The sequence below is a fragment of the Frieseomelitta varia genome, unplaced genomic scaffold, assembly GCF_011392965.1.
Source record: "Frieseomelitta varia isolate USP_RPSP 00005682 unplaced genomic scaffold, Fvar_1.2 scaffold_1020, whole genome shotgun sequence".
Lineage (NCBI taxonomy): Eukaryota > Metazoa > Arthropoda > Insecta > Hymenoptera > Apidae > Frieseomelitta > Frieseomelitta varia.
Genome location: NW_025108663.1, coordinates 72,644 through 84,292, shown reverse-complemented (window position 1 = coordinate 84,292; position 11,649 = coordinate 72,644). Strand labels below are relative to the sequence as shown.

Here is an 11,649-nt window from a genome sequence, read left to right as displayed (position 1 = left end):
GAGCCTCGAAAATCGTGTTCAACGATCATGGTCCACTGAATCGAAGATCCGAGGATGAGCATTTTTCGGACGGTGGATCTTTCGCCACGACATTTCACGGTGTTTTCTAAGAAAATTTCACCGGGAACCTCTCTCAGACCATTGTGATCCTCTTCCGTTGGTGAAAGCCACTTTGGACCTGTGCACTCGAATAGAGGCGAAAGCCTTCGAGACCCGCCTACGTTCCTGGCCACACGCGAATTCCTTCCTACTTCGTTCTAACTGGTTCTCTCTACTTTGTTGCTTCGGCTCACGGATCTAATACGTCTTCCTTATCTTCGTTGATTTTACACGAACCGCAAGTTCGGGAGTAGCTATCTTTTCGAAAGTCACGGTACAAATATCGGATCTCAAAACGGTGATTAATTCTTATCGGCCATGTTCACGCGAGATCATTTACAATCGACGACGATCCCTTTTTCGAAATCGGCAAAGGAGAATTCACGCAGTGAATGAACAATCTTTAGAGGACTCTAATTTCTCCATAGTATTCAGTTTAATCCTTGCAGATGCAGATCTATTTTCGTTTGCATCACTTAATCTTTCTAAATCTTTCTAAAATCGACTACCAATCGTTTTGAGAAGTGTTATACCATCAGAAAATCATTTCTCGCGTGTTTACTCATCTTCCAAGAATTAATCGAACTTTCCATCCTCGAGATCGAGATTTCCACGAGATTGAAAGAATTTTTCTTCAAATGTTTTACTGGAAGGAGCCTGCTGTAGAGAGCACCGCGAAACTTCTCAAATCGACTTTCATCCAATTTTCAAACTTCGTCAAACGACAGACAACTGAATCCGATCGATTCGGTTAAAAATGCAAGAAAATCTCGCCAGTATATTGAGCTGTTAATACCGAAACGTAACTGGTTACGTTATTGGCAGCGCGTAATTAACCGAGCACCCCGTTAACTGCTCGTTAAACGAGCAGCCGCGATACGTCGGATCTCCATAATACTCGGCTCCGTTACCTTCCTGCCTTGTCCCGAACCAGCGTTCAACCTGAGCAATTTGCACGGCTTTATTTCCTGTTAAACGGCGCTCCACGACCCGCCGATCGAACGGTTTTATAACTCAATCGCATGTGGAGCGTCGGAACTGCTCTGTCACTGCCCGACTGCTTTGCCTTTTACTTTCCGAGCGGACCAGTATCACCGCCGTTCTAGAAAATCGGAATAACAGTTGCCGCATGAGCGAACGTCGCAAAAAAAAAAAAGAAAAAAAAATTATTTGCTTCGCCGTGGCCCGCTTCGTAACCCGATTATCGCCCGTGAAGTCATGCGACGGCGATAACGGTTTACGCGGGAACCAATGAAAAGGGTTTTTCCAATACATGGGAGAAGATTGTTCGATTCGTCTCACGATTATGTACAAATCATTCCACCTTATACTCTCCGAGTTTAAGATAATTCTTATTCCTTATAAATAGTAATTGTCGCGATTGTCACAACGATAAATATCAGAACATACAATTTTCCTCTGGGCAAAAGATCAATCTTGAATTTAGAAGCGACGACAGAGCAATCGTGGAAGATTTTTCGCACGAATTGGAGAACCGTGAAGGGAGTTCCCCTGAAAATGGGCGGTTCGAACGTCCTTGGCGCAGTTGATAATTGTTAGATAACTACTGGGTTCCTGGTATTTGTGCGGCGTTGGTTAGGTAATGCGACGACGGTACAGAGAATAAAGTTGGTCTCGAGTGTTGAAAACGTTCGTGGTACGATCCTCGAATTAACGAAATGTTCTCGCGTTTATTCAATACTTCTCAGCGATCAAATATACATTGTGACCTCGTTCGTACGAGAATATGGGATACAAAGGGCACAAGGTGAATCCGCGTGAACTTAGGAAGCGAAGCGAGTCTTCGTTCCTCAAGAGGGAAATAGAAACAAACGTGAAAGCGTGTCGAACGGGGGTGCGGACAGGGATCGATTTTCGTCACCTAATAACGGCGGTTTTTGCACATTTGCACCCTAATAGAAAATTAGTATCGTCTTACTGCGGCAGTTTTTGGAAGCGGCCAGGCCGCAGTACTGCGCCTAAACACGAAAAGCGGATAGCAGTATATAACCTGTATAGGTATATGGGATGTGCTGAGGTACGCCCACGATGGTCCTGCCAGTGTTTCTCAATGTAACATTGTACTAACACAAACATCCTCGGCTCTACAGTATCTAATTTTCCTATTGAATGACGTGCAATACTCGTTCAGAAAAGGCTTTTAAATCCTTGGCAAGTATCTCAAACTTTGTCCCTTAAAAATGAAATATTTCAATTTCATCTGACATTCTTCTTTTTTTTTTTTTTTTTTTTGTTTTTTTTTAGTAAAATAATAACTAAAGAGAAAAGAAAACAAAAAAGAAAAAGGGAAGAGAAAAGAAAACAATGTGCGTCGGCATAAAATAAGGAAAAAATAGAGAAAAGAATGTGTTCCGTTTCTTATCGCCGTACATACAAAACTTACATGGAAAATGCTAATGGATTACCGAACATTCTCTTCTTTAAGCATAAAGAATAAATGTGTTACGATTTTATTCATTAGCTCGAAGTTCTCGATTTTTTTGCATCCGGAGAAGTCATTTATTACTATACATCGAATGTTACTTAGCAATCAATAATTATCCCATAGCCATTTTTGTATGACAAACATGCCTGTATATGACAACATACTCACTTTTTTGTATATGACAAACATATGAACGTTTCATGCAATACATTTACTAATATGATTATTAATATGATTAATACATTTAAGCAAAACGAAATGACTTTTTTTCTTCATGAAATTTACAATCGACTGATCAAAGCCAGAAGCATATTTATTTTAACGGCAATCTATTTTCCATGCAGGTTCCACTGTTTCTAAGAAACACCATAAATGTACAATATAACAAAGAAGAAGGGTAGGTCCTTCGTATTACAATCTAATATAACTTTCTCTCTCTCTCTCTCTCATTCGCGCGCATTCTCTCTCTTTCTCTCTTTCTGTTTCTCCCTCTCTTTCACCCTCTTGAATATCTGATAAACAAATTTACACCGACGAAATACATTAACAGAGCTATCTAGTACTTAGAGCACATCGAGAAATACAGAATACAGAATTAAACTAGAAAATTTCAAGAGTGAAATATATCGTGAAATATAACAAGTTAAACATTTAGATACCAGTACTTATATCATCAAAATACGATAAAGTACCAATAAAAAATAAAAAAATGCGTATTGAACGAGTCGGTAGCGTGTATTCTGTCAAGAGTTGGGGTAGAAGTTTATAATTTTTTTTCCTGTTTTGACAGTCAATTACCTTAAATATCTCTCACTACGCTTGTTGTAAGAGGTAAATAAGGAAAAAATTAGAAATAGTAATGGAATAACAGTATTGCATATTGGTGGTTAGCTCATAGACACTTGTCCGTTAGATAGTAGTCGTTCAACAGCAGCGTTTATATCTCCAAATGTGGCGATTAGTGCTGAAAATAATATATATTACATATTACGCACGCTATATATTTTTTATACCTTTATACTTTTAGGATGCATTTTGTGTCACATGAATAATTAGTAAAAATAAAATAAATATTACTTTTTTTTATTTAAATATTCTAATATAGTTTTCCTTGTTAGAATTTCTGTTAAAATGTTTACTTTTCACTAAACATAGAATGTTAATACGAACTAATTAATCAATTAAAGATCAAATCTCTTTACTTAAGTCTATTGAAATAAGTAATATATACGTAAATACAAGTGAGATATGATTCATGTAAAAAAACCATAAACTATACATAAGTACAATTGAGATGTAATTGATTAGTAAGTGAAAGAACAGCGAAAAATTAAAAAAAAGATATGCATATTGTTACCTTGTAAATTAGCTTCTCTATTAACAAAACCCATAGCCGTAAGTTGTTCTAATTGAGCTCTGTAACGTTCTTCCGGTGGGGGAACAGGTTGGCCATCAACTTCTACGCCTTGATTTAGCGCCATTGCAGATACCTATCAAAAATAAAATTAATAACTAATTCCTTTTACACATAACGTTCGTAACAATAAACGTTTACCATGCGTGCCATAAATTGAGAGAATGCAGCATCTTGTTGGTTCGTGTCTGATGATTCCGTCGTCGGTGGATTTGTTGTACCTCCACTAGGTGTTGTAGTCGTAGGCGGTACAGTCAGACCCATGCTAAAAATAATACGTCAATCAGTTTCCAAATTTAGCACTATATAAAATTATATAAAACATTTATGTTAATAAAAATTTACTTTTCAACAAGATCCGGGGCAACAGTACGTAACTGTTCCATGCCTTGTTGAATTTGCATGATAGCAGCTAAAGCATCCGGATTGGTGACGACATTTTGAATTTGAGGATTTTGCATTTGCTGAATAAACGCGGGCATCATGGCTCTCATCTGTTCTTGCATCTGCGGATTTCCTCGAAGAAAAGGATTAGCAGATATCATTCTATTGGTCATAGCTGGATCTGCTGCCAAAGCTTCTAACATAGACCTTGTGTATGGAGCATTTAACATATTTCGTATTAACTGTGGATTTTCCATCATTTGAGCTGCAAGACTTTGCATTCCTGGTGAATTCATTAGACCTCTTCCTTGTTGCTGTTGCTGCTGTTGCTGTTGCGGTTGTTGATTTGAACTGTCGCTTTGATTCTGAGACCAAGGATTTGGCAATGGATCTCTATTTTCTTGACCTTGTTGTGGATTATTTTGGCTATCTTCGCTACTATTATTTTGCACTAACGCTGCAAACGGATTTTGTTCATTTGCTGCTGCAGCAAACATGGGCTCTTGAATGTCACGATACATGCGACGAAGCGCACTATAACCGCCAGGAATGCTTTCTAAATTAGATATAGCTCTATCATGGGAACGCATTAATTCTTGAAGCATTGATGGATTACGTGCCAACTCTATCGTTTGTCTGAAAAGGGATATGAAAATATTACAAATATTACATTTACACATTTATAATATGAATTTTTTAAACTTTAGTTATATTTTAAATGATTTCATTCTTACCTCAACAATTCAGGATTATTCAGCATATGACTAATTTCTGGATTACTTTGCATTAATTCTCGCATTTGTGGATTAGCTGCAACCAAGTTACGCATACTTTCTGTATCATTCATCAAACTCTGCACCAATGGATGATTAAGTACTTGATGCAGCGCCTCTGGATTTAACAATAGTTCACGTTGCATACGTTGTTGTAAATCTATAAAGTTAGTGGACCCTGAACCAAGCGATGTCAGACCTGCAAGTCCTCCTAAACTTCCTAATCCGAAAGGACTGGCGTTTATGTCAGCTATAAGAATCAAAATAAACCAGAAATTAAAAATATTATAACATAAAAGATGTATGTATATCATAATAATAACGATAAAGATAAAACTGAAATTAAATATCTCTCACTGTCTGATTCATATACCTTGTGATCTTTGAGATGTAGAGTCTTGACTTTGATTAGTGGGAGTGCGTGGTGCCTTGATAACCAGATGTACTGTCAACCCATCTTTCACATTGTGTGTGCTCAAAGTTTCATGATCCTTCATAATCTTCCCAGCAAAGATTAGGCATAATTGTTCTGTCTGTGCATTGAATTTCTTCGAGATTGCTTCTTTGAACTAGAAATTTCAAATGGGAATAATTATCAAAACTAACCCAATAGCGACCCAAGTCATGTTATTCAAGCTGGAAAATTTGATCGTTGGCGAAGCTGCGGAAATACAGGGCCGAAAAGCTTACGTCCTTAATACTCGCATCCTCCTCAATCTCGACAGTTTGTTTTTCTTTTGGCGTTTTGACGTTAACAGTAATTTTCTTTCGAGTATCCTGACCTTCTGCCATCTTGAATCGGTAGATGACTCGTTACTTTCGACGCTTTCGATTCTCCCTCGTCGAGGGCCAATTGCGCACCACTTTTCTCGAACACCTAGACTCTTTTTCTATACCACAGAAATTTACGTTTACGAACCGATTCCCAAATCAACTAACGCTAAATTTTGTTAACAAGTTATTCGAAAAAACTATAAAGATTACATAGAAGGGTCAACTTAAACGACTATTCTATGAACCACAATATATAAAATGATGAAAAGTACGCGATATGTCAATCCTCCGTATATAGTTCCGTTTAAGCAATAGAACATACCGAGTTTATTGAGGAAATAATCGCCTCATCAAACGATCCCTATATAAATACGTAAATGATAGAATTATAGACTCTTACTGGAAAATATATCGTTTGTAAAAAAATCACAATTCGTTGTGTTGAGAGGTTATGTTGCGTTGCCACTACCGTAACTTTAAAGTACTAATGCAAACTTGTTTGTGTCGTGTTAAATATCTTTCAAGAATATATTGTATCGTTGATGAATGATGTATTTCACTAAGAAATTATGAAATCTAAAACTCACAGCAATAATTTAATAATTCAATAAAATATATATTTTTAACGGAGTTATTATTATTATAATATTTATTAAGTAATATATTTACTAATTAACGTAAAACATTGTTTTGTAACAGTACTGTATAGATGTAGTATTTCAATGATGATAATATATTAAATGTTAATTATAACATTAATTTCTAATTTTATTACTATCAGATCATTAAAAACCATAATTTCAATGATATTACATTGCAATAATTTATTTTTAATTCAATAAAATTATTTACTATTAAAGATAAAAATTCCAGTCAATTATCAATTTCTACCCCCCTTTTTTTTAAAGGATTGAAAAATTGCGAAGGCAAGTTTATTTTTATTGAAAAATATTTACCTAAAAATACAATTTCTTTTTAACATAAAAGACAATACGACTGATTAAAAGGAAACCATTTTATTATTTAGAATTCATGAAAAAAATATATTAATCCACTTTTATTGCAGAATCGTCGATTTTCCTTTCTGGGTTTCCAGCCCTCTCTGACTCGGCTTCTCAGCTGATGCCGTAGCGTCGCTGTATACACAGCTGTTAAGAAGGGCCTTTCATTTCAGTAAGGAACAGATGATCATCTCTATTAATCCAATATGTTCAACCGTGGCTTTTGCTTGAGGCCTTCCATTTTGTATGAAATGATTCAATATATTCGATATTGACACCTGAACATTTGAACAAGTTAATAATTAATATGTAACGTATAAAAAAAAAGATTATGTTAAGAATCAATTTAATCTAAAGAGTAATATTTAATAAAGTGTTATAAAGATTAATAATTGAAATAATTAAAATACCTGCGCTCTTTGCCAATCCTTCAGGGCTAAAAGTAAGGACTCTCTTTTCATCTGGATTACAACCAGTCAGTAATGTCACAACTGGCATTTCTGCATCATTTATCATACCAACTTTCGTCTGTTGAGTAAGATAGTGGCAACACTCTATAATTTGGAAAAATAACCACGCTTCTTTATCCTTTGGTCTTGGTCCTTTAATGAACGGCAATGCTAGACGCTCATGAGGTCTTTGAGCTCGAAGAAATCTCGAGCCACGCTTCAATTGAGCTTCTAACCAACGTGTTGCTTCTCTTGCTCGGCCACTAATACGTTTTACCTCGTCCAATGCAGAAACAACTAAACATTATCGTTTTTAATTAGAGCAATGATACGAAAAAAACAACATAACAGACTTTTCATAATTTTCTTTTGTTTTCTTTTTTTTTACATACCGACACTAGGAATTACAACAATAAACTTCTTAGCGTATACCAAACGCTTTAAAGCTGGTGTATGCTTAGATAAAGCCTCATGATCAGGTACCAAGTAAGGAGACATAAGCCTAGATCTCAAACGAGTCTCTAGAGCACAGACTTCCGCTTTTAACCATAATTTTCCCATGTGTCTCATTAATTTCCCACGAGAATGATCCATATCCCAATCTTTACCGTTAGCAATTGTATGAGAAGTATTTAAATCAATTGTCACAAACAACTGTTTTGCTTCTTCATATTTTACTCCTGCATCTTCGACGGAGCTAAGAAAATGTCCAAATTCAATTAATTTTAGTGCTCTCAGTAGGGTTTCTTCTTGCTTATTCATTTTATGCTTATAAAGTATCTTCCAATTCAAAGATTTTTGGGCATCTTCCAGAAGATTTAATCCTCTCAAATCAATATCTTCCGGTAATGGAACTATCTTCACGCATTCTTTCAATTTATCTGCACTCGATAAAATCATGCTGTCGTCCTTAAAATTTGTCAATAATGTTTTAGTATTTATATTGATTAAATTCAACAAAATTGTAACACGTTTTAACAACGTGCGTGAACTTTTTCCACATATTCGTATAATATCTGGATTACTTTTTAACCAATCGCAACATATTTTAATAGACGCTAATATTTCTTTTCTAGCTATGATATTTAACACATCTTCTGGTTTTAAATTTTGTTTTTTTAATTGAGCAATGTATGTTAATCTATTCGATGATGCACTATTATCATCAAACGGACTGTTAGTTTCTGTACTTCCAGAATTAGCTATAGAATCGTTATCATTAACCTTTTTCTCGACTTGATCATCAGGTATTTGTGAGTCATCGTTCTGCACATGAACAGTGATTATCTCGGGTGTTTCATTTTTTCTTTCTATTTCCACATGACCATTCACGTTTCGCGTTTCAGAAATATCAGTATCTTCTTTATTTACTTGTACAGATGCACCTTCGTCATCCGTAACATCAGACAATGCATCTTCTGATAATGCATTTTCTTCGCTTAATATGTCGTCCTCCGTTTCAGAAACATCAGAATTTATTCCATCGCTAGAGGATTCCATAGTTGCATGATCAACATCACTTGCATCTGAATCGCTACTGTTCCTCCGTTTTCGTCTTCGAAGCTTCGTAAGCAAACTTTTAGTTTTATCTCGAGTTTTTCGTGAACCATTTTGAATATCTCCATTGTTTTCTAAACTTTCCTTTTCAGAAAATATTTTGTTGTCACTTATAATTTTATTTTCGTTATTTTCATCTGAGTTCAGTTGTTTTATGGCATTATCTTTTCCTTCCACGTCTACTGATTTGATGTTGTAATCTTTATCTGCCGAATTTGACAGCTCTATGTTGGGTAGCGACAAATCTATAAAAGATTCTTGTAATCTAGTTATTGTAAACTGTATTAGTTGAGACAGTATTGCTAAAGTTATGGCAACAACTCCTTGTACCTCACTAGATTCTTTACTTTTTAATCTTGAAATAGACATTAGACATATGGCCACAATTTTGAATATCATGTCATCTGTTAAATAATTCGTTTGCTCATTTTTACAGTTTTGTAGATATATTTCAATATTACTCTCATTTTCATTGGTATTAGTATTCATATCATTTGGCTCGGATTGTTCTGTACTCAAACAATTTTCGATACTAGTTAAAAGATCCTGTAAAAAATATAATAAAAATACAGATTAATTTTAATAATTTATACATAAAATTAATACATACCTGACATTCCTGATTTATTCGATCAGAATTGGGCACATCATATTCCCACAATTGTAAGAGAGAAAATAATCTTGAAATACAAACGTGTGTAAGATATTTCTCATCTGTACAAACAGAATGTGTAACAATGGCTCTTTTTAAATTTCCTTCTGCTCCTTCAAATGGTTCAGAACACAAAATGCTGTAAAATAATTAAACTAAGTTTTTAAAATTTGCATACTCAGTCCAAAAATCATTATCTCATATATTTATTAAAATATAAAATAAAAAAGATATTCTAACCATCTCATGTAATGATATGCTGCATCAAGGCCATAATTTTTATTGCCTGCTATAGTACCCAGTTGATTATGTGGCATTCCAATATTTGGATCAACTGCTATAGCCATTTTATAATATCTTTTTGCTATCATTGGATCCCAATATGGATCTAATTCCAATTTATACCTAGCTAAATCTCCAAGGCATACTAGACTTCTATGAATTAAACGCATAATACATTGTCTCACTTCTTCAGTATGATGTTTCGATTGATTGGCTTTACTTTTTGCCTAAGAGTACAAAAAAAATGTTTAAATGTTTAAATATGTCACATATGTACTGTGTAATTAACATAATACAAATATTCTCAAAGAGATTTACATTTAATAATCCTGTTACATTTTGTGTGAATACAAAATCGATAGTACCAACTAGATCTAAATCATATTCTAGTTGCAGTTTCAATATTAAATGATGATAAAAACCAACTCCTACTGCCAGATGGACATATAACATTGCTTTCTCTGTTTCATTCCATGCATTACCCTGAAATAAGATTCGTATTAATAGCAGATATTGTTTTTACAAAAATAATATAATAAACACAATGTTAAATTATAATTTATTATTATTATTATTATTATTATTATATGTAACATACAACTATTAATTACCTTTCGTAATTTTTTAGATGCATAAACAATATCATAAAATGCTTTCCTCCATAGTAATTCTTCAATTTTACGTGCATACTCAACTGGATCTTTAGTTATTAATCTTACACAATAATCTTTAAGCTTCACCCGTAATGTCTCCCCTGAAGGAGTAAATAAATCTGTTACTGTTAATGCACGACTCTTTAGTTCATCTAACCTCTTGGCAATATCTGTTATACCCCTGTTAATTAAATATAATCCTGGTCATTAATTCATTATAGACTCTTAAAAACTCAATTTAATTTTTGAAAGAAATAACAAAATGTCAGGCAGAAATGTTATTATGAATAACAATGATCTTGTTGAATTATTAACATTAAAAAAGTTTAAAAAATACTTGAAATATATAAGCATGGTTATAACCATTAATTAATCTTCGAGTGAACTTTGCAACATAGAAGTATATTTTATAAATGTATAAATTTCTTTTATATAATTGTTTCGTATTAAATAATTAAACAAAATGAATATATAATGATAAAATGAATATTCACACGATAGAGATATTTATATGTACATTGATAATATAATTTTTCACAGAGAAAATTAACTAATGAAAGTAAGTAGTACACGCGTAAAAGCGCGCCAATAGATCATGCTGTAAGAATAAGTAAGGTTATGTTAACACAAGGTGAGTATGGATGTTCCAACAACATCGAACAAACTTCTTGAAATATATAATATCGAAATAAATAATAGAAAAAAAAAAAAAAATTTCTGATGTCACCATAGTTTTATATTACTTGTGCAAACGTCTTGTTTGTTCGAGACAATCGGCCGTTCGGACATTTGCTGCAGCGTTGTACGTCCTCCTCATTTTGCTTCGATCATTTTTCACTTCCTGGCCGCTTCGTCATTATTCATTTTCCCGCGGTCTTTTGACACGCGCATCTCCGTCCCACGGTAAGAAAATTCGACATTCGCCCTCGCCTAACTCCAGAAACCTCCCACGAACTGCGGAGCTCACCACAATTACACGTACGTACATGTACATATGATTTACTTATGGTACCGTCGCAGGAAGATCATCTGGAAAACTTACGCAACAATGTTGCCAAAACCAATCAAAATTATTTTCAAAACTATATACTAATGATTAAGAGAAACTTAAAAATTTAATATTTATTTTAAAAATGTAAGCTGCGACATTCAAAAGTATCAAAAT

The 11,649-nt window shown here is 34.1% G+C and overlaps 2 protein-coding genes across 4 annotated transcripts; both read right to left on the bottom strand.

Moving 5' to 3' along the window:
* Nucleotides 1-2,732: 2,732 nt before the first annotated feature.
* Nucleotides 2,733-6,410, bottom strand: LOC122538898 (ubiquilin-1). Of its 3 annotated transcripts, none has more exons than XM_043673407.1 (8): nucleotides 6,291-6,410; nucleotides 5,807-6,006; nucleotides 5,490-5,685; nucleotides 5,078-5,366; nucleotides 4,305-4,979; nucleotides 4,101-4,224; nucleotides 3,903-4,035; nucleotides 2,733-3,509 (listed from the first exon to the last, which is right to left on the bottom strand). In XM_043673407.1, exons 2-8 carry the CDS (start codon nucleotides 5,906-5,908, stop codon nucleotides 3,433-3,435), a joined length of 1,596 nt encoding a protein of 531 aa, XP_043529342.1. In that variant the 5' UTR covers nucleotides 5,909-6,006; nucleotides 6,291-6,410; the 3' UTR covers nucleotides 2,733-3,432. The 3 variants fall into 3 exon arrangements, with proteins under 3 accessions (XP_043529342.1, XP_043529335.1, XP_043529330.1); XM_043673400.1 differs by having other exon boundaries at nucleotides 6,213-6,349; XM_043673395.1 differs by lacking the exon at nucleotides 6,291-6,410 and having other exon boundaries at nucleotides 5,807-6,169.
* A 398-nt stretch (nucleotides 6,411-6,808) lies between these two features.
* LOC122538855 (protein SMG5) lies at nucleotides 6,809-11,630 on the bottom strand. Its single transcript, XM_043673322.1, has 8 exons — nucleotides 11,228-11,630; nucleotides 10,443-10,665; nucleotides 10,150-10,314; nucleotides 9,790-10,058; nucleotides 9,508-9,688; nucleotides 7,733-9,443; nucleotides 7,302-7,637; nucleotides 6,809-7,169 (listed from the first exon to the last, which is right to left on the bottom strand). Exons 1-8 carry the CDS (start codon nucleotides 11,299-11,301, stop codon nucleotides 7,102-7,104), a joined length of 3,027 nt encoding a protein of 1,008 aa, XP_043529257.1. The 5' UTR covers nucleotides 11,302-11,630; the 3' UTR covers nucleotides 6,809-7,101.
* Between the last annotated feature and the right edge of the window lie 19 nt (nucleotides 11,631-11,649).

Coding starts and splice junctions, on each gene's coding strand:
- LOC122538898 (XM_043673407.1), bottom strand. CDS start 5,908: ATGGCAGAAGGTCAGGATACTCGAAAGAAAATTACTGTTAACGTCAAA. Junction 5,686..5,806: donor AGGATGCGAGTATTAAGGAC/GTAAGCTTTTCG, acceptor TGAAATTTCTAG/TTCAAAGAAGCAATCTCGAA. Junction 4,225..4,304: donor GCCCCGGATCTTGTTGAAAA/GTAAATTTTTAT, acceptor TATTATTTTTAG/CATGGGTCTGACTGTACCGC.
- LOC122538855 (XM_043673322.1), bottom strand. CDS start 11,301: ATGAGGAGGACGTACAACGCTGCAGCAAATGTCCGAACGGCCGATTGT. Junction 10,315..10,442: donor CATCTAAAAAATTACGAAAG/GTAATTAATAGT, acceptor ATCTTATTTCAG/GGTAATGCATGGAATGAAAC. Junction 7,170..7,301: donor AGGATTGGCAAAGAGCGCAG/GTATTTTAATTA, acceptor TCAAATGTTCAG/GTGTCAATATCGAATATATT.